At 46.8% G+C, this 25,622-nt stretch overlaps 4 protein-coding genes and 1 pseudogene across 5 annotated transcripts; 3 read left to right on the forward strand and 2 right to left on the reverse strand.

The window, feature by feature from the left end:
- The first annotated feature begins 1,438 nt into the window (after positions 1 to 1,438).
- On the forward strand, positions 1,439 to 5,628 carry LOI1 (Pentatricopeptide repeat (PPR) superfamily protein). Of its 2 annotated transcripts, none has more exons than XM_048682076.2 (3): positions 1,439 to 3,159; positions 3,765 to 4,257; positions 4,804 to 5,628. In XM_048682076.2, the coding sequence occupies exons 1-2, from the start codon at positions 1,553 to 1,555 to the stop codon at positions 4,228 to 4,230; spliced, it is 2,073 nt and encodes a 690-aa protein (XP_048538033.2). In that variant the 5' UTR covers positions 1,439 to 1,552; the 3' UTR covers positions 4,231 to 4,257; positions 4,804 to 5,628. The 2 variants fall into 2 exon arrangements, with proteins under 2 accessions (XP_048538033.2, XP_048538032.2); XM_048682075.2 differs by having other exon boundaries at positions 1,441 to 3,159; positions 4,807 to 5,628.
- On the reverse strand, positions 5,574 to 7,888 carry LOC147964448 (uncharacterized; annotated as a pseudogene).
- On the forward strand, positions 7,866 to 9,580 carry LOC147964449 (uncharacterized). Its single transcript, XM_087529984.1, has one exon. The coding sequence runs from the start codon at positions 7,904 to 7,906 to the stop codon at positions 9,578 to 9,580; it is 1,677 nt and encodes a 558-aa protein (XP_087386110.1). The 5' UTR covers positions 7,866 to 7,903.
- Positions 9,581 to 12,108: 2,528 nt separating this feature from the next.
- LOC125516760 (protein SINE1) lies at positions 12,109 to 15,053 on the reverse strand. Its single transcript, XM_048682081.2, has 3 exons — positions 14,806 to 15,053; positions 12,952 to 14,383; positions 12,109 to 12,841 (listed from the first exon to the last, which is right to left on the reverse strand). The coding sequence occupies exons 2-3, from the start codon at positions 14,317 to 14,319 to the stop codon at positions 12,284 to 12,286; spliced, it is 1,926 nt and encodes a 641-aa protein (XP_048538038.2). The 5' UTR covers positions 14,320 to 14,383; positions 14,806 to 15,053; the 3' UTR covers positions 12,109 to 12,283.
- Positions 15,054 to 19,724: 4,671 nt separating this feature from the next.
- Positions 19,725 to 22,067, forward strand: LOC125517358 (desmethyl-deoxy-podophyllotoxin synthase-like). The gene is made up of 2 exons (XM_087526989.1): positions 19,725 to 20,649; positions 21,184 to 22,067. Exons 1-2 carry the CDS (start codon positions 19,765 to 19,767, stop codon positions 21,799 to 21,801), a joined length of 1,503 nt encoding a protein of 500 aa, XP_087383115.1. The 5' UTR covers positions 19,725 to 19,764; the 3' UTR covers positions 21,802 to 22,067.
- Positions 22,068 to 25,622: the final 3,555 nt, after the last annotated feature.

Consider the following 25,622-nt stretch of genomic DNA (forward strand, 5'->3'; position numbering starts at 1 on the left):
CCAAACTACTCCAACCAAAAGCCCAAAAATATGTGAGCCGACCATTGCGAGGGCCGCGACTGTGGTCCTCGTCACGCGCCGTCTGGAGGATGAGCGTGCTATCCTCAAGCTCCCCCTTGCACCAGACGCATGGGAGAAAACTCTCGAATGGGGGTAAACATACCCCCATAAGCCGAGCCTGCCAAAGTCGTAGGAGGTGGGGTTTGTAACCCCGCCGTTGTTGAGCCCAAGATGAGGAGGCCCGACACCGGTGGCGGAGCCGGAGTGCGCGACGTTGATGTTGCATTGGCCCGTTGTGGCAGCAGCATGGTGCAGAAAGGGGACAACACCCGGAGAACCGCTGCGAGATACTGGCCGGGAGAGGGGGGAGGCGGCAATCCACCTATGTCGGATGGGGTTGCTACCGGTGATGATGGGAGTGGGGGGGGCGGTGGCTCTGGCATCGGAGACACCGAAGGGACGATGAGGAAAGAGAAAGCGAGTTTGTGTGAACTAGCGTGGAAGGTGACTGAAGAGAGCGTGGGAAGTTATGAGACGTCACGTCGTCTGGCGTGGAAGGTGACTGAAGAGAGCATGGAAAGTTATGAGACGTCCCGTCGTCTCCAGTGCTTCCCCACGCGTGGCTCGAGCAAGCCTGGCTCAAGAAAAATAGTTGATTTGGCCGTTTTACTGGATGTAAGCTCGGAGCTACTTCAAGTTTTATATGAGGCAGAAAACAGATGTAGCCCATGTAACTAAATAGGCTGATTTTATTCCACAAGGGCCTGGCTGAGGGCAACAAACTGTACCAAGCCCGACCGTGCGTACGGGGCTGCTGCGGGTCTGGTTGTAGATGCTCTTACAGCTCTCCCTCCGCGCGCGAAAAGAAGCGAGTAATACTACACTTACGAAAGAACTTAACGTAATGTTATGTGATCAGACAGTTGCAGATTTTGATTGGTGTTAAGACAAAAATGCTACACCTACATACACTTACGTTCCCACCTTACGTAAACTTTCTAACTAATCTCTCCACCCCCCCTGATTTCAACTGGGTGGGCCTCCCTCCTCTAATTTCGCCCAACAAAAAGATGCCACCTGGCTTATTACGTTAATTACGTAAGACTAATTAGGCTGGTTGTAATGGGGAGTATCATATAATAGTATCATGCATATGATACTAGTCTATGATACTACATCCCTAATGCATAGTATTATATATTAGTATTATGTAGTACTTTATTTATTGCCATGCATGACACAAAATAACATAACATTTAATATAATACGGTATTATGATATGATATTACACCCTCTCTTTCTTCATTTAATGTTATGACACATCATCAAAATTAACTAGTTGGCGTGCATAATACTAACTATGATACTACCATTACGACCAGCCTTACATAGATTGCTGGTGTTAAGAGGAGGCGGGGACCACCCTCGTTGAAAATCAGGTGGGCAGAGAATTAGGAAAGGAAGGTCTACGCACTCGCAGTCTCTTCGTAGTCCTTCGTAGGTGTAGGATTATTGAAAAGAGGGCAAAGAAGCCCAATTCATCAACAAGCAAATGCGCGCGGGCGCGGCCATGTCGGCGGACCCCCAGCTCCTTGCGGCGGCTGTGGAGGCCGCGATCGCCTCGCGCTCCCCACGGCTCGGCCGTGCCGCGCACGCGCGCGCGCTCAGGCTGCTATCGCCGGGCATCCCGCCCTTCATCTGCGCGCACCTTGTCAACCTCTATTCCAAGCTCGACCTCCCCGCGGCCGCCGCCTCCGCCCTCGCCTCCGACCCCAGCCCCACCGTCGTGTCATTCACGGCCTTCATCTCCGGCGCCGCGCAGCACGCGCGCCCGCTCCCCGCCCTCTCCGCCTTCGCCGCCATGCTCCGCCTCGGCCTCCGCCCCAACGACTTCACCTTCCCCTCCGCGTTCAAGGCCGCCGCCTCCGCGCCCCCTCGCTCCGCCGCCGGCCCGCAGATACACGCGCTCGCCATTAGGTTCGGCTACCTCCCCGCCGACGCCTTCGTCTCGTGCGCCGCGCTGGACATGTACTTCAAGACCGGCCGCCTCGGCCTGGCCCGCCGCCTGTTCGAGGAAATGCCTAACAGAAACGTGGTGGCGTGGAACGCGGTGATGACCAACGCCGTGCTCGCCAGCCGGCCCCTCGAGACGGTCCAAGCTTACTTTGGGCTCCGGGAGGCTGGTGGGATGCCGAATGTCGTCTCGGTCTGTGCGTTCTTCAACGCGTGCGCCGGGGCGATGCTCCTGTTGCCTGGGGCCCAATTCCATGGGTTCGTGGTGAAGTGCGGTTTTGACATGGATGTCTCGGTGTCGAATGCGATGGTTGATTTCTATGGGAAGTGCCGATGCGCGGAGAAGGCAAAGATGGTGTTTGATGCGATGAGAGTCAGGAACAGTGTATCATGGTGTTCCATGGTTGTTGCATATGCACAGAACGGGGCAGAGGAGGATGCTTTTGCTGTGTACCTGGGTGCGAGGAGGGCGGGGGAAGAGCCGACTGACTTCATGGTCTCCAGCGTGCTCACTACATGCGCAGGCCTGCTAGGCCTTGACCTTGGGCGTGCTCTGCATGCAGTTGCTGTTCGCTCTTGCATCGATGCAAACATCTTTGTTGCAAGTGCATTGGTTGACATGTACGGCAAGTGCGGGGGTGTTGAAGATGCTCACCATGTCTTTGTCGATATGCCACAGCGGAATCTTGTCACATGGAATGCGATGATTGGAGGGCATGCTAACATCGGTGATGCTATAAACGCACTTGCAGTGTTCAGTGATATGATAGCGAGTGGAGAGACAGCACCTAACTACATCACACTTGTAAATGTGATCACAGCCTGCAGTAGAGGAGGTTTGACCAAGGAAGGCTATGAGCTGTTTGAGACAATGAGGGAGAGGTTTGGGATAGAACCACGGACTGAGCACTATGCTTGCGTGGTTGACTTGCTTGGGCGTGCAGGAATGGAAGAGCGAGCTTATGAGATTATACAGAGGATGCCAATGAGACCTTCCATTTCTCTCTGGGGAGCACTACTTGGGGCATGCAAGATGCATGGGAAGACAGAGCTGGGAAGGATTGCAGCTGAGAAGTTGTTTGAACTTGACCCTCAGGACTCTGGCAATCACGTGCTGCTCTCAAACATGCTCGCATCAGCTGGCAGGTAAAATTAACTACCTTACTCATACTGAATTTCTCTTACGGGTTCGTGGTGATATTTACCCTTTGGGAAATACTGCCATATATCAATGCCTGAAAGAGTTCGCCTCAAAATTAACAATCCCACATATCAGTGTGAAGTGTCGTAACTTGTCAGTAGATCGCATGTATTCTTCATGGCATTAACTCTAGAACACATTGAACTATCTTTTCTTATCTCTTGGCCTATTCGAGCATCCACGATGTGTATGCATGCCGCTAAGCTCTCTCTGTCTCTATCTCCTCTTGGAGGCAGCCTCTATACACTGCAGACTGCTGCCTCTAACCAAAAAACGCTAGCATCGCCTCCTAGCTTGCAAGCTGCCATCATCAACTAAAATAACAGAGCTGGCCCTGTTCGGTTGCTGGGTGTGGACATCTGCAACGTTCTCATGTTAACCGAAGCACTATGTTTTGGAAATAACAAAACAATATTTTAATACCTTTTTAAACATTTCATGAGATATCTGCCAGATTATGACATTCTTTGGAACTTAATTTAGCCGTAGAATCAATGCATTAACACACAATTCATACTGTTGATTTTATGTGTCTTCTGAACTTGTCCAGGTGGGCAGAAGCAACTTATGTGAGGAAGGAGATGAAAGATGTCGGAATCAAGAAAGACCCAGGGTGTAGCTGGATCACTTGGAAAAATGGTGTGCATGTTTTCCATGCCAAGGACACCAAACATGAGATGAATAGCGAGATCCGGGCATTACTGGCCAAGCTTAAAAAACAAATGCAAGCTTCTGGGTACATGCCAGACACACAATATTCACTTTATGATCTTGAGGAAGAAGAGAAAGAATCAGAGGTGTTTCAACATAGTGAGAAGCTTGCCCTGGCCTATGGACTCATTCACATTCCGCCTGGTGTACCTATAAGGATCACAAAGAACTTGAGAATATGTGTGGATTGTCACCGAGCTTTCAAGTTTATATCTGGTATTGTTGATAGGGAGATAATTGTGAGGGACAATAATAGGTTTCATCACTTCAAACAATATGAATGTTCATGCAAGGATTACTGGTGAAAACTCTGTCCATGTGATACAGAAAAGGTATGCAACATCAGTTCCTGTAGGATAGTTGCATGAGATTATAAATTATTTCTCCAGAAGGATGATGTTTTAGCTCACTTCTTTATGTATTGTATATTACTCCCTTTGTTTGAACTTTCAAAGAAAATATAGAGGTCAATTGAGGAATAGATCTCAGTGTTACTACAATATCCAGCATAACTACAGTAGAAAACCCTCAAGTTACCAATGCATGTTTTTGTGTTACTATTATAGTTGCAGCATCGAGAGAACTACTTGGACAAATTCTTCAAACAGCAGGTAATTATTATGTTTCTTGTTCAAAAACAAGGACAAGCGCTCCTTTTCTCAATTTGAAAACTAATGTTCACCTATATTGGTGGTTCATTAAAAATGGCACCTACTGTATTAAAGGATGACATCAACTTTGTTGTGATTCCATTTTGTTGATCCACTTTTGTTGTCTGAATATGGTTGTGAAGTACCTCTCTCCCTTGCTTTATCTGACGAAAATGGCCTATAAATGAGTTTTTCTCTGATTTGGTTTACTGTAACTAATTTATGAAGCAGGAAGAAACAGCGGAGAAGATCAAGAGCTGGGTGAGGATGGCCACGAACAACCTCATTGGCTCCATCATCTCTGCCGACACCGACCTCGACCTCGTGCTTGTCCATGCAGTCTACTTCAAGGCCAAGTGGTGTGGTGCAGTATGTTCGAGACACATTGGATGAGGCTGGGCACGTTCACTGGCTGGATGCCGCCGCGTTTGATGCACAGGTCATGTGGAAGCTCATGTATGACGCGCACCCATGAACGGGTTCAAGGTGCTGTGGCCGGCGAGGCTTCATCTGACGCGGACAACACACATCACACCCAAGACGGCAGCCGCCAACTGTTGGGCTGCCCAAATTCAAGGTAAACTTGAAATGGGACCTCCATCTGCTTGGGCTCACGCTACCGTTCTTGCCAGAGTCAGACGACCTGCCGAGCATGTGCCAATGTGCAAGGACCACGACAGGCAGCCGACATTCCTGAGAAAGAGGGTGCACCAAGCAGTCGTCAATGTGGACGAAGAAGGAACTGAGGCGGCCACGATCATATTTGGATCATACAATGTGCTGGGAAGACACCAAGCAATGAGTTCGTCTCCGACCATCCCTTCACTTTCTTCATGATGGAGTTGAGGGTGCTTGTGTTTGCCAGCAGGATCGAGATTTTAGAAACTTCAGGCATTGGCTATCTGCTTCTTTTACTTTTGCATCTAGCTGTCTCGATGTTTTCAGAACAATCAAGCAAAACCAGAATGCAAATATTTCAGTTCCATGTATTTTTACAATCAATCGTGGGATATGGTACTCCCTCCGTAAAGAAATATAAGAGCGTTTAGATAACTACTACTCCCTCCGTCCCGAAAAACATGTCGTGGGCGTAGTTCACTGGTAATTTTGCAAAAAAAACCTTGTGGTTTCAAAAGCGTTTCAAACAAGTCCCTCCACCTCGTCTACTTCCTCTGCCCATCGCCAGGGGCCGGCGCCGCCCAGCTGCGTGATTCGCCAGGGGCCGGCGAGCCCAGCTGAGCTCCTCCTCCGTAGCCAAGTACCTGCTCTCGCTGCCTTCGCCAATTACCTCCTCTGCCGCCGCAGCCCAGACCTGCGCCGCCGTGGTCTCCTCCCGCTGCCTGCGGGCTTCGCCGGAATCTCCTGCCACGTCTTCCTCGAGGCCGCGCGCTTCCCTCCTGGAGCCCCCGCGCATCCTCCTCGAGCTCGTGTGCGTCCACCCTCGTGCTCCCGCGCATCCTCCTGGAGCTCCCGCGTGTGCGCCGCCGCGATCCCCTACTGGCGTCGCCGGAGCTTGCCTCCACAATCCGGTGGACCAGGAGCTCGCCGGTGGAGATCTGCCCGTGCTGCTGCTGCTGCTCCTTCTCCCCCGCCCGTGCTGCTGCTCCTCCTCTGACCCTGCCCGTGCTGCTTCTCCTCTGATCCTGCCCGTGCTGCTATTGCTGCTACTCCTCTGCACTCTGTAGAAGGTACAGTACTTACTCATCAGAGTAGTGTTGATTTACTATTACTGATCAGAAAATTAAATAGAGCATGATTAATTCAGAGATCAGATGATGCTAATTCAGATGATGCCAATTCAGAGTGAAACTGTAAAATTCAGAGGATGCAAATTGTTGTAGCACTAGCAGCATTCATAAAACAGTCCAGGTTAAAACTTTGTAGCACTAGCAAATTCAGTTGATGCCAATTCAGGTTTGTAGCACTAGCAGCATTCATAAATCAGTCCAGGTTAAAACTTTGTAGCACTAGCAAATTCAGATGATGTCAATTCAGATTTGTAGCACTAGCAGCATTCATAAAACAGTAGCCTCATTCCGTACATGTGAACCATGTTAAAACTTTCAAAATTGTCCAGTATCACCCGGTTAGCTGGTTAAAACCATCATCAGGTTTTGGACAACCATGGGACAAAGGGACAACTGGATTTGCGGTGCCATTGGGTACAAGGGCAGTTTGTTGAGGTGCCCGCGGAGTCGCCGATGCTCCGAGCAAGTCATCCAGCGGCTGAAAAGAAAGTACACACACTTATTAATTACTGTAATCGTAGCTGCTCGGGTGTTCGAGTAAATGGGTAGTATGGTTTTGTGCAGAGCAACTGTTGCAGCCACAAGAAGCCAATTAGACAAACTTCCATAGCTTATGATGTTGCTCTGTTTAACTGAAGCACTAAACTGACTAGAACTGCAGTACTAGCTTTGAGTGAAAAGAGAACAGTGGAGGTCATATATTATGTCAACAAAATAAATACAGAGGAGGTCGTACTGGGTGCCTAAATGAGCATTTAGCATTCGCACTGTTGCCATTGAACCAATACCAGCAACCCCTAAGGGTCTCCTTGTCACTACTGTTTTATTCATTACGATTCATGTTATCAAAAGTAAATACCAGTTTCATAGTGAATGCTAGCTCCAAAGTAACCAAGGCAATTAAGTTTAACTCTTAAAATACCCTACTAATGTCTATTTCTCACTACCAAGCTCTACTTAGGAAAACAATAAAAGCATAACAAGCCAAGTCAATAAAAGGGCAAAAATAACCGTGAATTTGCAAGTTGGAAGCCATGGCCTTGCAATTGCCATCAAGCAAGTGGATGAAGTGGCTTGCCCTGTTTTAAATGGAGGGTCACAAAACTCCTGGTCTTCACCTCCTGAATTATTTCTCTCTGGAAATAATTTTTCAAAGGATTTTCAATAAAGAGAAAAATAACAAAACTCTATCTAGAACATCTAGGTAGGTCAAATAAAACCCAAACTTGGAAATTAAATAAAAATAATAATGTAAAAAAGAATCAATTGATTTGGACTTATAGTTTAGGAGATATTCATGGTCAAGGTTGGGATTCTCACTGTAAGTTGGTTATCTTGGTTTGCATGTACTCCTCATTAGGAACATGAGGAGTACTTGACCAAGAGCTGCTGCTGGTGGTTATTAGGAACATGGAGTACATGTATGGAAATGAATCATTTATGGAGTACTATGAAAACATGTGTTGTTGCAAATCTGAAGAAAAATGATGTTGTTGATCTTAGAGTACTCTTTTTGTGTGTGTGTATTCTTGTTATGGTACCATGGTGTACTCATCTTTTGTCATTGATGGCAGGAACACATGAATATGGATTTGAACTTGATGCCTCAAGAGGAAGAACATGAAACCATTGATTTGAACTTGATGCCTCAAGAGGAAGACGATGAAGGTATTAATTTGAATTGGATCCCTGAAAAGGAGGAACCTCAAGTGGCAGAGAATGTAGCTATGGATTTGAACTTGATGCCTCAAGAGGAAGACGATGAAGATATGAATTGGATGCCTCAAGAAGATGAAGGGAAAGAGGATGAAGCTCAAGAGGAAGAGGATGAAGTTATGAATTGGATACTTCAAGAGAAGAGAAGAGAATTGTCAGATAAGGAGAGGCATGGTGTTTACTTTGCCTTGCTGGTAATCGAGCTCAGAGATGGGTCTGTTCAACCAGATGACAAGCTGCTAGTCTCAAACCTGTTAGACATAAGTGTACGATCTGTTGAAAGAATCTGGGAAGAGGCTAAAAAGCAAATTGCCGATGGCAAAGAAGTAGATGTCTCAAGCAAGAAGCCAGGAAGATCTGGCCGAAAGAGAAAGGAGCTAGATCTAGAGAGGACCTCAACAATCCCACTGAATAAAAGAAGAACAATTCGATTTCTGGCACGGTCTCTAGGTGTGGCCCGATCGACCCTACATAAGAGGTTCCAGTTGAATGAGCTCAACCGCATCACAAGCACCATGAAGCCTCACCTCAAGCTAGAGAACAAGCTTGCGAGATTGAAATTTTGTATGTCCATGGTCGATGAAAATTCGATCTCAACTTCTCGGGCTATGTTAAAACCAATGACGAATATGGTTCACATCGATGAGAAGTGGTTTGACATGACGAGAGTGAAGAATAGTTATTATGTACTTCCAGGAGAACTTGAACCGAAGCGCACCGTGTCAGACACTCACAGCATTGGGAAGGTAATGTTCCTAACAGCTGTTGCCAGGCCTCGATATAACAATGAGGGGGAGCTAACATTCGATGGGAAGATCGGCATTTGGGCATTCGTTGAAGAGACTGAGGCGAAGCAGACAAGTCAGAACAGAAAAAAGGGAACAAAAGTGTTGACATCAGTGAAAGTAACCAGGCCAGTGTGCAGAGATTATCTAATCAATAAGGTTATCCCGGCAATTCAGGATAAGTGGCCTGACGATGATGAGGGAGCAACAATATTCATCCAACAGGATAACGCAAAGCCTCATGTCCTTCCCAATGATGTAGCTTTCCGAGAAGCTGTGGAACAAACTGATCTTGACATCCGATTGCTACAACAACCCCCAAATAGCCCTGAGTTAAATTGTTTGGACCTCTGCTTCCATAACTCTCTCCAGTCTCTAACTGACTGCAGGTCACCTACAAACATCCAGGAACTGGTACAGGGTGTGGAAGAGGAATTCGAGAACTATGATCCCGACAAGTTGCACAGAAGCTTTATCACATTAGAAGCAGTTATGTTTGAAGTTATGAAAGACAAGGGAGGAAATCAATATAAGTTGCCCCACTTGCACAAGGATCGCGTTCAGAATGCTGGAATGGAAATAACCGGTGTATATTGCGACAGTCGGGTAGTTGTTGATACTAGGGCCCTTATAGAAGAAATGGAAATTGCAATAGGAAAAGAAAATGAAAGGAAAGAATTAGCTAGAGAAGGGAAAATAAAGAAAAGTAAAGGGAAGGGAAGGGAAGAAGTGGCCAGAGAAAGGAAAAGAATGTAGTCAAAAGGGGGCAAAGAGGCCCTTATGTCATGTAGTCAGGTGCTCCTTGTGTATGTCTTGTGTAATCTTGTGTTAAGAGGGGACAAAGATGCCCTTATGTCATGTCCTTATGTATACCTTGTCTAATCCTTGTATATCAACTCCTTGTTGGAATTTATTGGAATTATCTGGGTGATTTGGATTAATTGAATTATCTGGGTTATTTAAATTAATTTGGGTTATTTGGATTTATTTGAATGATTTGAATTGATTTGCATTAATTTTAGTTATTTGAACTAATTTGGGTTAGTGGACTGAAATTTTTGCTTGACAACTACAGCAACTAATGAGGCAAGCAAGGCCTTTGCTAATCCCATATCATCAGTAGATGATATGGTCTATTTAGTTAAGAGGATGACAAGAAATAAAAGGACAGTGGATGACAAGAAATCGCTTCTATTTAGTTAAGAGGTCCATTTAATGCTATCAAGGACACTTCCAGTTTTTCTTTAGTTTCATCAAAGGTTCATCAATACAGATGCTAAAATCTAGCATATCTCATGGAATGGATCAGCTAAAAGCCTAAAATAAGAAGTCTAGATAGGAACACTTCAAGACCATCTCCAGAATAGTCACACAATAATTTGCAAGAAATAATACTGTCTATACTTTACTAAATAAAATGACTTACATAACAAACAGATATACGGTAAATAAACGAGCAGTGGAGCAATTGAAAAGATAGGTTATTGCTACTGTCAAATTTGTTTCAAACAGTTTTCTGTCAACTTGTGAGTAGGAAAATGGCTCCAGAAAATTCAGTTAACTGAGACTACAGTGAATATTCAGTTTTCTATCAATTTAAATGGATCCATCCAATATTTGTAGTCCAAGTTTAAATGGGTTGCAGTCATGTCCAAGTTTAACTGAATTGATGGAGTCGAGCCTTGAGTATATTTTAGCCTTCATTGCACGCAGGGATCAATATTTTAGTGGCTTTTGAATGAACAGTTGCATGATCAGAATTCTGAAGGGAAATATGCAGTGATGGTGCTTACACTGGCTGGACTGAAGAGTGTGCGGCCTAATCCATGGTACAGGCCCAAGACATCCTAAGCCTGAAAAGATGAGTTCACCGTCAGTCATTCAGTGAGACCCAAGAACACCACAAACTTCTCTTCACTCACTGAAGTAGACTGTGTGTGTGGATTGATCATCAGATAAGCATATGCATTTTCTCATTACTGTTGATACTATTGCGGCATCACTGAAACAGTACTAAAGAACGGGTTAATGATTGAATTGTCACCTTGCGCTCGGGGTCGGCGTACAAGCTATCCACAGGAAATGGCAGCTGCAATGCAATCATCCCAGATAACTGTCAGCTCCATGCTCAGAAAAGAAGCAGAACAATTGCAAAGTGACATTGGGATGGTCTGATCAAACTGAATCTCATCAAGACAACCACATCTGCAAACAGTCTACCACCTCCTCCCTCAATTGGAACATTGCACGAACTCAACAAAGCCCTCTTGGTTGCCGTTGGCATAGTCTTCTTGGAGTACTAGCAGAAGTGAAATTCAGTGGTACATCTCACATTCAGTGAAGTGGTTCAGAAACTAGTGGTTCAGTAAACATAGAGTAGTGGAGAAAATTCAGTAAACATGGAGTAAATTCAGTAAACATAGAGTAGAGAAGAGAGGTTCAGACCCAGGCAGTAGGACCTGGAGATGATCTGCAGTAATGGAGAAAACATGTAGCCGCCACCGCTGCTGCCAAGTGAGCAGGCGCGACCCACTTGTGCCGTGGACAGCCTAGCCGCGGTGTCGCAGGCACGGATCTTCCACCAGAGAAACAACAAAGAAGACGCCGCCGCGATCGTATTCCTTGTGGAGCTATCGTCGTCGTCTTCCAGGCTCGCAAATCGACGGCCTTTAGCTTGCCGTCGTCGTTGGGCTCGTCGGCGTTTAGCTTGCTGCATCTCCTGTCGTCGTCGGGCTTGTCGGCCTCGTCGCCCTTTAGGTTGTTGGTGGTGGTCCGGATCCAGTGCCTCCGGGCTCGCCGACGCCGGTTCCGACGCAGCCGGAGCAGAGCACGGCGGTAGCTGGGGAAATCGAAGGTTTTTTTGAGGAAGGGGGAAGCTTGGGGAGGCAGGCGAGCGGCAGCTGCGGTGGCGGAGCAGGAGGCAGCTGCGACGGGGGAGCAGGGGAGCAGGGCAGCTACGTTGGGGGGGGGGGAGCAGGGCAGCTGCAGCGGCGGTGAGCAGCACAGCTGCGGCTTCTGTCTGGAGGAGGAGGACGAGGGAGCGCAGGTTTGGTCGGGAGAAACCAGAGGTTTTTTTTGCAAATTTGCCCTCACGACATGTTTTTCGGGACGGAGGGAGTACTTTAGTGATCTAGACGCTCTTATATTTCTTTACAAAGGGAGTACTTCGGAATTTTGATGAAAAGATCAGCGGCATATATCTGTAAAATAATGCACTATGTAGTAGCAAACTCCAGAAATATAAACTGGCAAACCAAATCAATTTCAGAAAGTCAAGTAATTACTTTAGCACAGGAACACAACACTTTATAAGCACATCACAGGCGCAAAATCAACAAGCATAATCAAGGGTTTGCTGTCATACAAAGATTAATGACTGCAAAATAATTAGGCCAGCTAACCACCACTACTGTGGTATAAGCAATGCAATAACTTAAACAGTAGGGATACCTACAGACATCAAGTGGGGACTAGACCAACATAATCCTCAGAACTATCTTCTATCCTAATTAACACAGCGATGATTGCGACAACGGTCATGATCATGCTCAAAAGACAACCGAATATTGTCTTATACTTCCTGGTCTTCCCGCTGCTTCTTTTCACACAAACATCTAGCTCCTTGAACTCAACCTCAGAGGATTCTTCGCGGGTTGTATCCGCAACTTCAGTACTAGACAGGCCTGATTTATCTTCATTGCAGACAATCTCAGTGGTGCCGTTAGCCCTAGGCCTAACAACAGCAGTTTCAATCTCTTTGTCCCCCTCTTCAGTCTTGCTCTCAGAATGCTCAGATTGCATATCCTCAGATGACTCCGTTAGTTCCTTGTGTTCCTGATCTGATGGTGGTGATGATGATGACGATGACGATGATGATGATGAGCAGTTCAGCTTCATAATTGATTTTTCCTTGTGGCGATCAGAGTCAAAGTCATACGAACTCTGGAGGGATCGGAGAAGCTTTCTCGGCGTCGTGTATAGCTTCACATCATCAATGCTGATTGGCCTTTCAGAGGCCTAGAACAACAATAAATAACAGAGTCAGTTAACAGATCAACTGATGAACACTTTATATATTTTTCGAATCAAAACTAGAGCAGTATAGGCATTTCGTTATGTGAACGTACCTGCGGACTGGGGGTCTCATCTCTTGACAAGGTGTTGTTGGGGCTAGCTGAAACAAACCCTGTGAATGTACCAGTGCACTCAAAATCGGCATCGGTTACTTCGCTGTCACAAACCTCCCCCAGGTCATCTTCAAGGCACTTGCCGTTTGAGCAGAACCTAATGAACAAGCCATCCTTGAGAGAAACATCCACACCATCGTTGCTCCATAACCTCCTGTTCGCGCGCCGACTCTGATCGAAATTGCAAGAGGACTGCTCGATCGAGATGGGCGATTCGGTGAGCGTGCTACTGCCATACATGATGGTTGAGTCTACCACCTGTGATTCAGGGGACTGGAACTGAACCGGTGAAGCAGACATGGTGGAGCTTGCAGGGCTGCTGCCCTTGACATTCCAGAGGCTCCTGCATGGGCTTTTCTCTCTTCTCCTTTGGAAGTTGGAGCCTACCATCGGGCTGGTGGTGACCTCGTGCCTCGACCCCTTCTGCGCAGCAATGTTCTTGGCAGTCTGTGAGGTCTCAAACGCGGCGCCTCGGACGAACGGCATGCGGTCGTTCTGGCATTGCTCCATGACATCCACCACCTTGCCAAGCTCCGAGGATATGCTCCTGGGGTCGACAAACTTCATGAAGAAATTGATCATCTGGATCGCCGAGAGCCGCTTCTGGGAGCTGCTCTCCGCGGCGTCGCCGTCAAGGACCTGCAGGGCAGACCGCACAAGGGACCTCGCATACGCCTCTGCAATCAGGCCATTGTGCTTGACAAGCGCCATTGCCAGGCCCATGTGAGCATTGGACCGGGTCGACCTGTCGTGCATCGCCCCGGCGACCTTCAGGCAGACCTCGTTGACGGCCTCACCGGACGCAAACCTCCAGTTGCTCGACTCGACGAGCGCCTTGAGGCAGAGCGCGGCGCCCGACGCGGCGCCGTCCTGGTCGCTCATGAGCGCGCCGCAGAGGGGCTTGCAGAGGGAGGCGATGATGCGCGCCTTCTCCTCCTCGGGCGCCGAGGGGTCGATGCCGTACCGCGCTATGGCCGGCACCACCTTGGAGCACGCCTGGTGCAGGGGGAAGGAGCCGCCGCTCGAGGACAGCGTGCGCGTGATGGTGGACATGATGTTGCCGATCTGCGGCACGATGTTCCGGCCGTGGACCCTGGCGAGCACCTCGTAGAGCGAGATGGTGAACTCGCCGGAGGGCAGGCCGGGGGGCTTGTTGTCGGAGACCTCGGCGAGGAAGTGGGGGATGGACTTGGAGTCGAGCTGCTTGGCGTAGGACTTGAGCGTCTTCATGGCGTTCCGGCGGCTGTCGGCGTCTTTGTCCAGGTTCTCCAGCTCCTGCCGGAGCAGCGGGCTCAGGCTCCGGCCCATTGGGTTGGTGGTTCTCGCCTTCTCGGGACAGGAAAATGCGGCAGCTTCCGGCGGCGCGCTGGTCCTGTGATTCAAACCCAAGATTCAGGCGAAAAACTTGCATCTTTCCCTCATATATCTAGCATAATTAAACAGATGTGATGGCAAATTGGCCCTAGCATCCATCAAGCATACTATACTCCTACAAGATTACGGTGTATCGGAATTTAGTAGTCCATAAAGTAGTGCCATAAATACCAAATCATGAAATGAATGTCAGATTTTCAGAAACAAGAAACATTCTTTGCAGGGGGACTCATTGTTCCGCCCCACTTCCGCATGGCCACATCAGGAAGAAGCAATCCAATCGCAACTAAACTACACATCGCGCACTTTTCTCCCCCCCCCCGAACCCCCCTCCCTTTCCAATCGAGAAACTACTGTAAGGAATCGATGCGTAACAAGACCAGCAAAGAGGGGAGCAGTATGCTCCAGCATTGAACTGACCTGGATCGAAGAACTTGCAAGGCCTCGCAATGAATCAGCAGAGAGCCAGAGACCCAAACCTCTCTCTCTCTCTCTCTCTCTCTCTCTCTTTGAAATTTGAACTGGGAGCGTGTCGCAGAAAACTATCTCTCTCTCTCTCAAGATTTGAACTGGGAGCGTGGGTCTCGAGTCTCGACAGATGCGGAGGCTAAAATGGGGAGGGGTGTTAAGATTGTGATTCCCCGTGCAGTGGTCAGCCTCCTACTTTTCTCACACTTGGTCTGTCAGACCCAGTGGAGGAGAAATCGGGAGTGCACCATCCGGTCCCATTTTTCAGTAACGGTGCTGGCCACAAGTGCAGGTGCGTCAACAGTTCAGCACTGGCCGTTTCGAACGGACGCTCCGCAGCACGCGCGGAAGGTGCGGGAATTTTGAAATTTTGGGGCGTGGAAATTACAGTCCTAGCCATGGCGGAGCCTATTGACTGACTGTGAGTGGACCGGGCTCACGGGCTCCAGCGTCGGAACTCGCGAGATGCGCCTGGCCCAGCGAGCGAGTGCACGTATGTTATTTTTTTCGTGTTTTCTCATTTCATTTTTTTTGTAAGTTAACGCCATCGTTCGACCGGCGGATGTTTCTGCGCGCATCCACCTCCTCTGTGACAGTCGGATTTGATTTGGATCAAACGACTCAGACGCAATCTCTATCCTAGTACAGTTTACACAACTAATTTTCATCAATAAAAGTATTCAAAAATCCAAGAAACGTTCACGAACTCAATATTTTTTGCGGATTTGAAAAAATGTTCATGAATTTAAAAAGCATGAATTCACAAATGTTCGTGAACTAAGCAATTATCAAAAAAATTCCCAGTATTTCAAAAAATGTTCGCCATTTAAAAAATTGTTTACCAATTCAAAAACAATTGTCCACAGATTTGAAAAAAGTCACAGATTCAAAAACTGTTCGCCCATTTAAAAAATTATTTACAAACTCTGAAAAAAAGTATTTGCAGATTTGAAAAAAATGTCACGGGTTCAAAAATGTTCATGAATTCATCAAAAAAATTACAAACTTGAAAATATATTTGTGAATTCAAAAATTGATCACGGGGTTTAAAAAATGTCCATGGATTTAAAAATGTATGTGAATACATTTTTTGTGAATTCAAAAAAATTCATTATTCAATAAATGTTCGCGAATTTGAACATGACTGTGAATCCAAAAAAATGTGAATTCAAAAAATGTTCAAGTGAACGACTTTTGAAATTTGGAAACATTATATGAAATTGCTAACAGAGTTTGAAAATTATGAACATATTTTTGAAGTTGTGAACATTTTTTTAAGACGTGAACAATTTTTATAAACCTGATGATATTCTGAAAAAGCAAACAATTTTATGGAATTTTGAACTAAATTTCAAGGTTCTGAAAATTTTCTGAAAATGTGTTTTTTAAAATCTCAAACATTTTTAGTAAATGAACAATTTATGATATTCGAATAAATTTTTATATTTATGAATTAAGAAAAGAAAAAAGAACGTGGGAAAAAAATCAGGAAGAAAATCAAAATGCCAGGAAAGAAAAAAAACAAGTTCATGAATCTTCTAGAAGGTTCCTAAAATTGGACAGACCCTTCAAAAAGGTTCCTTTTTTTAGCATACCTTCAAAAAGGTTCCTAAATTGGCCACACGCTCGCTTCGCTCGATCTATGATGAGGCCGCCCCATCTTCCTACGGTTATGGGTGATCCTTAGCATTTGTGGGCATCAAACTCCGATCCTGATTTTGAATCAGACCGATGACCGGCCTGTTTTTTTTCTGAACCTTTTTACCAATCTATTGACGCAAAAGGCCAAAAACAACCCAGGTTGAAAAGCACGCGGGCCGGCCGACACATGTGTCGTGTCGTCCCGTGTCAGACACCTTATGTTCATTTCGCTTAATAGAACTACAGTTCTCTCTGTGTGTGTGCGCGCGCGTTTGAACTGCTCGTTTGAGCTGTTGCATGAATTGCCTTAAAAAAAAGCTGTTAGGTCTAGTTAAGGTCTAATTAGTTAGGATTGTAAAAAACATATGAAATGGTTATTCTGGAAGAAGCTGGGGAGGGGGGCGATTCTGATAGAATCGCCCAAAAGAACTGGCCCTATATTGCGAGCGCAAAATGTCATCTCTGACATCTTCTGACCGAGATCCTCTCCTGGTCCGGTCCAGGCGGCCTGGACCTGTGTACGACGGCGAGATCTGTTCGGCGCGCTGCCGAAACAGTGTGCGCGACACCTTGTCGCCGAACGTGCTTTGCCTGTGGTGTGCCGAGCGAAGGTCGCCACCGCTCTGAGATTTCCATCCTCGTACGTTGGCGTCAGACTGTCAGTGTCACCCCGCGAGAGCGATGACGATCTCAGTTGGCTCCTCTGTCATATACACTAGTAGGATCGTAATTCACAAGACGTCAATTTTCTTGTTGTCTTGGTCGGAAGTTTCGAGCCATGCTCCCACAAGATGCTCAACACCCACCACGTATATTTCCGCGGAAGACGATCCAAAGAAGGAATGCACGCATCGTCATGCTAGACCTCATATATCTTGTGGCAATATGCTATCACGCCGGTTCATAGACAAAGCATAAATAAAAGGTGCTCTTGAGTTAACTGGACAACATAAACGCATGCGAGTAAGTTGCCGAAAGATGACACAGGTATGCATGAATACAGTGGCATAACACGGCCTAGGACGTCTAAGCTCCACGAGAACACCAACGAGAGGGGAAACAACGCAAAGTGTGGCCACAGTTGTTCGAGATGGACAAGGGTTTTCACCCGAAACCCTGGTACGGAGAGACGAACCAACGATGTCCTCAAGAGAAGAGCGGTAGCCGCAGGTGTCACCACCGTGGTCGCCAAAACGCGGAGTTTTCACTCAGCAGCTCACAAGTGCGACCACGAGACACCCAGAACAACCGCGATGAGCACAAACCCCTAGACCCGGATCTCGGTGTCGCCGCTACCAACGACAGAGGGCAAGCATGAGCCACCCGCGGCTACACCCCTAATTGCCCAAATGACCAAGAGGCATAGCCACCACTGTCATCATGATGACTATCTTAGAGCTAAAAATGCGGATCACTTTGCTGCCAGCAATCAGGAAGCTGGTTTGTTGATGGGCAATGTTAGCTGGTTATCCCACATATATACATTGCTTTTGGCAGGGATATGGACGCCCTTTGCTTTTATGGTCATGTTGTAATTACCAACATGAGACAACATAACAACTATATGTTACCCTGTGTCCGTTTGATAGTTAGCAACATGAGACAACTAAAATTACTAGCTGACCATGCTACAACTTTTTAGTATGTTAGATGACAAGCACCACTATAGTAGGCCATGTACTCCCTTCGTCCAATCATATAAGATGTTTTTGCAAGCTATATTAGCTTGCAAAAACATCTTATATTATGGGACGAAGAGAGTAGATACATGGTAGTTGTGGTGAGTTCTAGTTTTAAAATTGTTTTCTTGTCTCATGGAAATTGTTTTCTCCTTCATACCATATGTTCGCTCTGACCTAGTGTCTCCTCATCGCAAGTGATAGATCTATCCTCCTACCACCTCCACAATGCATGCCATAAGGAGATCGGAAAATCCTTGCGATGTCTCGATCTGTCGTGCTAGCTGAGGCCACTATACTTTCATCACTTTGTGGATCGTACCATGGTCCGCTAGCTGGTGCCAACACAATACACTGCTAGGAACTGATCAATGTATTTTACTTTTTTGTCACTCAAGTCTGAAGTAATATGATCTATACACAAAAATGTTACCACCAACTTTGAGTGGATTATACAATCTATTAGTCTAACTATGTAATACACTTTTTTGCGGGGAAACTATGCAGTGCACTTGCAAATATAGGACGATGGTTTATCAAATTGGTTGATGCCTTTGGTTATTTACTCTTCATATTAGCTTTGTCTAAAGTCAAACTTCATAATCTTTGACCAAGTTGGTAGAAACAAATATAAAAATATACACAACCAAATCAATATTATTAGATATCATCATTGAATATATTTTGACATCGTATAGATTTGTATTGTAGATGTTCATAGTGTTTTCTATAAACATGATTAAACTTTATGAATTTTGACCTCAATCAAAGCTAATATGTCAAATATTTATTATTGCTATCTCTATAATATCAATGCATGCTATGTAAATCGAAATTGCTAGTGAGGGATAATTTTGGCTCTAGAGGGCATATGCCCCCGAATGAACAATAAGTTCAGAATAAATAGTTAAAGAAAACTGATTTCTCTTTTAGATGTTCATGGTAGTGTAGCAAGCGTGTTTGATAACTTTTATACGAAATTGGACAACAATGCTTTGTCGGTGAAAAATTATTAAGTGTAACATTTAAGGTTTAATTTACTTTTAATTTTTGCACGGGTCAAAATGCTAAGGCTTTCATTCCACCTAAAATTTTGCATGTAACATTAGAATGTGACCATATACACATCTAATTTTAATGGATAATTTCGACATTTTAAAAAATAAAGCATTTTGGTGTCCATGGGACCGAATTGGATTTACTTTTAATCTTTTTTATTTTTGCGGGAATCTGAATGTTCTATCTTATGTGTGTTATTTTTTTTTCTTATTTGCTCCTCATGTCTAAATCGTGGATCTGCACCTTACAATGATCCTGGTCATCGCGCTATTTGTGAGTGCCTACGTCTGTACTGTGTTTAGAAAAAAAATGCTTATCTATAGTTAGCTGCAATAGGCAGACAATACTCACAGCTTTTGAATTTGTTGGTATGTTCCCGCGACAAAAAAAAATTGAATTTGATCGTATGTGCGCCAGCGCGAGCAGTACACTTGTGTTCTCCGTTCAAGTAATTAACCTCCTTATATAAGACCGGCCTTAGAGTCACTCCACTACACTGCCTCAGCTGAAGCTGAACACGCGGCTCCCCGCCATGGAGCAATGGGCGTACTACCTCTGCCTCTTCTTGGCTCTCCTCCTCCCTCTGCTGCTCCTCAACCTCAGGCTCAACACCAAGCGTCCCGGCGTGCGTCTGCCACCAGGCCCATGGCGGCTGCCGGTCATCGGCAGCCTGCACCACCTCGCCGGTAACCCGCTCGTGCACCGTGTCATGGCCGACCTCGCGGGCCGGCTGGACGCGCCGCTCATGTACCTCAAGCTCGGGGAGGTGCCGGTCGTGGTGGCCACGTCCCCGGAGGCCGCCCGCGAGATCATGCGGACGCACGACGTCGTCTTTGCGACACGGCCTTGGAGCCCCACCATGAAGATCATGAACTCCGAAGGGGAAGGGCTGGTATTCGCACGCTACGGCACCCCGTGGCGGCAGCTCCGCAAGATCTGCATCCTGGAGCTTCTCAGCGCGCGCCGCGTGCAGTCGTTCCGCCACATCAGGGAGGACGAGGTCGGCCGCCTCGTGGCCGCCGTCGCGGCGGTGCCGCCTGGGGAGCCAGTGAACTTGAGCGAGCGGATCGCCGTGCTCATCACCGACTCGGCGGTGCGCGCCATGATCGGGGACAGGTTCAAGAGGCGGGAGGAGTTCTTGCAGACGCTCGAGGAAGGGGTCAAGCTCGCCACCGGGTTCAACCTTGGCGACTTCTTCCCATCGTCGTGGCTCGCCAACTTCATCAGCGGCACGGCACGGCTGGCGGAGGAGAACCACCGCAAGAGCTACGAGCTCATGGAGTACGCGATCAAGCAACACGAGGAGCAGAGGGCCGCCGCCTCGGCGAACGGCGACGTGGGCGCGCTCCTGAGGATCCGCAAGGAAGGTGGCCTCGACGTGCCTCTTACCATGGGAATGGTCAAAGGAGTCATACTTGTAAGTGCACTAGCTCCTTAATTTGTTTCAGAATACTTTGTCCTCTACTATGTGTTATACTTACTTAAAACATGTACTCCCTCCGTTTCAAAATAGATGACCCAATTTTATACTAACTTTGTATTAAAATTAATAGTATAAAGTTGAGTCATCTATTTTGAAACGGAGGGAGTATTAAAACAAACTAATTACACTACGTTTTAAAAGTACATTTGGTGATAGATTTGGTATTATGGATGTGATGTTGTCAATGTTGAAATTATTTCTAAATTTATATCAAAACAAAAAGTTTGGACAACATAGATTCAAAAAGGTCAAACATTTTGAAACGAGAGAGTAGTTAGCAACACAGTAGGTATCTTAATTTGTTTTTTTTCTTCTTTGATTCAATCTGAATTCAAGAAATGGCATATGTTATATTCGCTATTATTCTAGGATTTGCTACTTGATGTCTCGCTTTTTTAAGGGCAGACAAATCCTTGAATGCCAAGAAGAACTTGCAACTTCTAAATTGTGTAAATTGACATACTGTAGGATTTATTTGGCGCTGGGAGCGAGACATCAGCTACCACGCTTCAATGGGCCATGTCAGAGCTCATGAGGAACCCAAATGTGATGCGGAAAGTACAAGCTGAAGTACGCGGAAACCTCCAAGAAAAGCATAAAGTGACCGTGGATGACTTGACCGATCTCAAGTACCTCAAACTCGTCATCAAGGAGACAATGAGGTTGCATCCAGCCGCACCATTGCTTCTCCCTAGGGAGGCCAGTGAGCCTTGCAAAATCCTCGGGTACGATGTACCCAAAGGTACCACGGTGTTGGTGAATGCGTGGGCGATTGGCAGAGACCCAAGGCACTGGGAAGACTCCGAGGAGTTCAAACCAGAGAGGTTCGATTCTGGCACGATTGACTTCAAAGGCACAGACTTTGAATACATACCGTTTGGGGCGGGCCGGAGGATGTGCCCTGGAATGACGTTTGCTCAAGCCAGCATGGAGATCGTGCTCGCCGCACTGGTCTACCACTTCGATTGGGAGCTCCCGAATGGGGTGAAGCCTGATGGGTTGGACATGACAGAGAAGATGGGAGTAACTGTTCGGCGGAAGAACGATCTGCATCTATACCCTGTGGTCCACGTGCCTCCGATTTGATTTGCACTTGCATTAATATGCGAAGACGAAAATGAATTCTCATCTACTATGCCTTCTATATATGTGCCTTTCTCGAACGCGGAGGCTGTGTGAAGAAGTATTGTTAATTACGTCACTACCAATTAAGAGTCAAGTTATGTGTGTCATGAGTGTGTGTGATTCCTATATTCATGTCTACTAGGAAGGCTCATCACACTACAGAAATCTGAGTAAATACTTTGCTTATAAAGCATATACATCACTTCATCATAAAATTAGACGCTCAGGATATCTTGTAGACTTGTACCACTGACCACTCCATGCCATATTTATATCATATTAGATGTATCTAATTAGGGGGTAGGACGGATCGGGTGTTCGGCTCTGTTTGAGGGGAAGTGAAGACGGAAGACAATTTAATGGCGGCAGGAGAGATTTGTGAGGATGAGTATCCTCCGGTTACATCTTTTGATTCAGCGTGATCGGGTGGACCATGATCTAGAGTTGTAAAGGGGGATGCGCATGTTGGAGGCCATCGTGGCCATTCCTCAGCAGCGCAAGGGGAATTCTGCATCACCGAAGTGGATCTGGTGGTCATGAACCTGGAGGTTGCCAGCCGTGCGATGGCGGATGACTTGTCGTGGATCGCCTGCTTTCAAGCACATCCTTTGCAGCTTTAAAGTGAACTCTTGCTAGTTTCTATCAACCAATTCCTTTTTCTACTCATTGGATTCGACACTCATACTTATATAAAAGGCTATGATAGTTTCAATACACCTGTGGTTTATCAGGTATGTATGTGGCAAAATGTGCAAGGATGTTTGTTCTAGTGTTTTTGAACTTTAGATAAATTTAAAAGTTTTGCTCGCTTAGTATGAACGTTTATGTGGTACATAGTGGGTATTGTGTCATCGGTTTCATATCTTGAGATTAGTCCTTCTATTTGTAGTTGACCCCTTTTGTAATAAAGGAAACTTTGCAACCTTTTAAATTGTAATATTTGGTGCTTTACGATATCCGTAAATATTGTTTGTGCTCATATTCGTCGAAAAACTGTTCGAAACAACAAAGTGTTAGCAATTCAGCAAACAATTTCAGTCTAAGTACATTACAAGCATTTCAGCATACAACTTATACCATAATAACCTCATACTACAATCTCAAAAAGGAATTGAACGGCAAATTCTATACGCAGCAGATTCGGTGGTCCATAGTTTTCCAAAATCTTGATTCTCGAGAATCCTGGGCGAAAGAACTGGCCCTTAGAGAGGTAGATGTATCCTTGAATAGTATCGGCAAGGTCAACATTCAAGCGCGTGAGCGGTCAATTTGGTATCGATGTACATTGTTTTTTTTTCCTTTTATGAGAATATTGATCGCTGTACATTGTTTTTTTAGCATTAGTACAGACACAAGCGCTCATATACACGCGCATACACTCACCCCTATGAACGCACACACGCACATCCTACCCCTATGAGCACCTCCGAGAGACTGAGCCGGCATATCATCTTGAGATTTACGAAGTCACCGTAGGCGCCTCGTCGTCGACGGGAACGTCTCCTCCCACTGAAAGCGCATCGCCGGAAATCCTGAAATAAATCCAGGAATAATGCGAGCACCAGGATTTGAACCCTGGTGGGTTGGGGATACCACTATCCACCTAACCAACTCAACCACAGGTTGATTCGCATCGCTGTACATTGTTGTCCTAAGTACTAACAGCAGTTCAATTAAAAAAAAGTACTAACATCAGTTGGGAAAATGCATGCCGTATGCGCCCATGAATGTGGGTGCAGCAGCAACATTTTATGTGGCGGCCGAAGCAAAATCTCATCCCCGGAATCCTCGAAGGCTCGGACTGAGACCTTCGCCTGCATCTGTATTAAACTGATGTGCTAGCCAAATTTCTCAAAAGTACAAAAGCAACATATTTTAACACCCCCCCTCACGTCTGTGCTGTGGACGTATAGGAAGACCTTAGACCTGGGATCAAGATTAGATTGCAACTATTTTTTTATTAAATAATGCGTTGGCCTGGATTTGATCCCAAGACCTTGTGACTCTGATACCATATTAAACTGATGCGCTAGTCAACTTTCTCAAAAGTACAAACTGATGAAAAAGGCTAGACAATGTATTTTAACAATGTGCGTATAATGGCGGACAATCCAGTGAAAGCGGATCTTTACTACACCTACGTAAACATCTAACGTAATTTTACGTGCATGTTGGCTTGGCACATTTTAATTGAAAGAAAAACTCACGTGGGCTCCACCCCATTAAAACCAGGGAGCGTGACTAGTTGAGGGAGGGAAGAAAGTAAGTTTACGTTAATAACTTAGGTACATGTAGCATTATTGGCGAAAGCCAGGCCCCAGGCCCCCACGCAACCTGCTCTGAAAATCTTAGAGCAACTCTAGCAGACCCTGCATCCGGTGCAAACCCGCATAATTCCGGCGATTATACGGGTTCGACTCATTTTTCTGGCTAGACCAAAGCTCGCATCGGTGTCCGGCCCGTAAATTTTTTTGCCGCAGCCCGCAAATGCAACCCCCGAGCCACTATAACTGCGGGTTTGCGAGGCAGATGCGGGTTGAAACCCTATCTTCCCGCCGCCGCGTTCCCCTCCAATTCCTCACCGCGCTGCTCGATTTCTCGCCGCCGGCGAGCCTTGAACCACCATGGCCAACTCGGGGGATGAGGTGGAGCGCCGCCGCCGCGCCAGATCTGACGCCGCGGGCAAGCGGGGGGCGCGTCGGTGGCTCGACCAGGGTGCCCGGCCGCCGCCGGCATTCGACCGGCGCGAGCTTGACGAGTTCGAGCTCGAGCGCGCCCGTCGTCGCCGCGCCTCCTCCGGCAACTGGTCCGCGGGGAGCTCATCCGGCCACGGGTCCGCGGGGTGCTCATCCGCGGGCGCATCGAGCTCGCGGCTCGTTCCGGTGAAGAGGGAGCCAGAGGAGGCCGTGCCCGATGCACCGCCGTGCCGAGGCGTCATCGGACCTGAGGACTACCTCCCACCGGGGCAGGAGGAGCTCCTCGAGCGCGTCGTCCTCGAGCGGTCGGCGAGAGATCAGGAGGAGATGGAACAACGCATCCGGCGCGAGCTCGAGTACGAGCGGCTCTTCCTCGAGACGGGCCTCACGGCATCGCAGGCGCACGCATCGAAGGAGGCCGACCTGCGCGTGATGAAGGAGGAGCAGGAGAAGCTCTTCGTCGACCTCGACTCCGACTCCGACTGATCGCCGCCGGTGGGCAGATACCGCAGGAGCTCCGGTGAGCTCAATTTTGTCGCAGTGGTGCGGTAGCGTAGGCTTGTCTACCATATCTAAGCTTTATGTATGTATGTGGCTTGTATGAACTTATATGCAAAGAAGAACCATTTATGCGAGCGAGCTCCGGCGAGCTGTTGCTTAAATTTCTCGCGCGAAACAACTTTTTAAAAAATTTAGGCGTTTGTTTGCAGTTTCTAGTCTGTCGTCGCAAATTTCAGCCTGCATAACCGCCTCCGTACGACCTGTAGACACATTTTACAGGTCGACAAAATGCGGGGTCTGCTAGAGTTGCTCTTACGGCTTAGGGCTTTCTGCTGAGGTGCGGAGCAAAGGTCGCTACCACTCTGAGATTTCCATCCCCATCCCCTTTGGTCTCACACCAGCGGGAGCGACGACGAGCTCAGTTGGCTCCTCTATCATTATCATAATAGTAGTAGGATCAATAGACGTCATTTTTTCTCGCTGTCTTCATCGGTAGCATCAAGCCATATCCCCGCAAGGTGCTCAACATCCACCACGTTTATTTTCGCAGAAGCTGTGTACACGTATCTTTGTGCGGAAGGACTG

This window comes from Triticum urartu, chromosome 6A (genome assembly GCF_056163025.1).
Source record: "Triticum urartu cultivar PI428250 chromosome 6A, HENAU_Tu73, whole genome shotgun sequence".
NCBI classification, from domain to species: domain Eukaryota; kingdom Viridiplantae; phylum Streptophyta; class Magnoliopsida; order Poales; family Poaceae; genus Triticum; species Triticum urartu.

What these genes read in the sequence shown, in the direction of transcription:
- LOC125517358 (XM_087526989.1), top strand. Translation starts at nt 19,765, where the DNA reads ATGGAGCAATGGGCGTACTACCTCTGCCTCTTCTTGGCTCTCCTCCTC. An exon ending in TGGTCAAAGGAGTCATACTT is followed by an intron (nt 20,650 to 21,183) that starts GTAAGTGCACTA and finishes GACATACTGTAG; the next exon opens with GATTTATTTGGCGCTGGGAG.
- LOI1 (XM_048682076.2), top strand. Translation starts at nt 1,553, where the DNA reads ATGCGCGCGGGCGCGGCCATGTCGGCGGACCCCCAGCTCCTTGCGGCG. An exon ending in ATGCTCGCATCAGCTGGCAG is followed by an intron (nt 3,160 to 3,764) that starts GTAAAATTAACT and finishes GAACTTGTCCAG; the next exon opens with GTGGGCAGAAGCAACTTATG.
- LOC125516760 (XM_048682081.2), bottom strand. Translation starts at nt 14,319, where the DNA reads ATGGGCCGGAGCCTGAGCCCGCTGCTCCGGCAGGAGCTGGAGAACCTG. An exon ending in ATGAGACCCCCAGTCCGCAG is followed by an intron (nt 12,842 to 12,951) that starts GTACGTTCACAT and finishes TTGTTGTTCTAG; the next exon opens with GCCTCTGAAAGGCCAATCAG.
- LOC147964449 (XM_087529984.1), top strand. Translation starts at nt 7,904, where the DNA reads ATGAATATGGATTTGAACTTGATGCCTCAAGAGGAAGAACATGAAACC.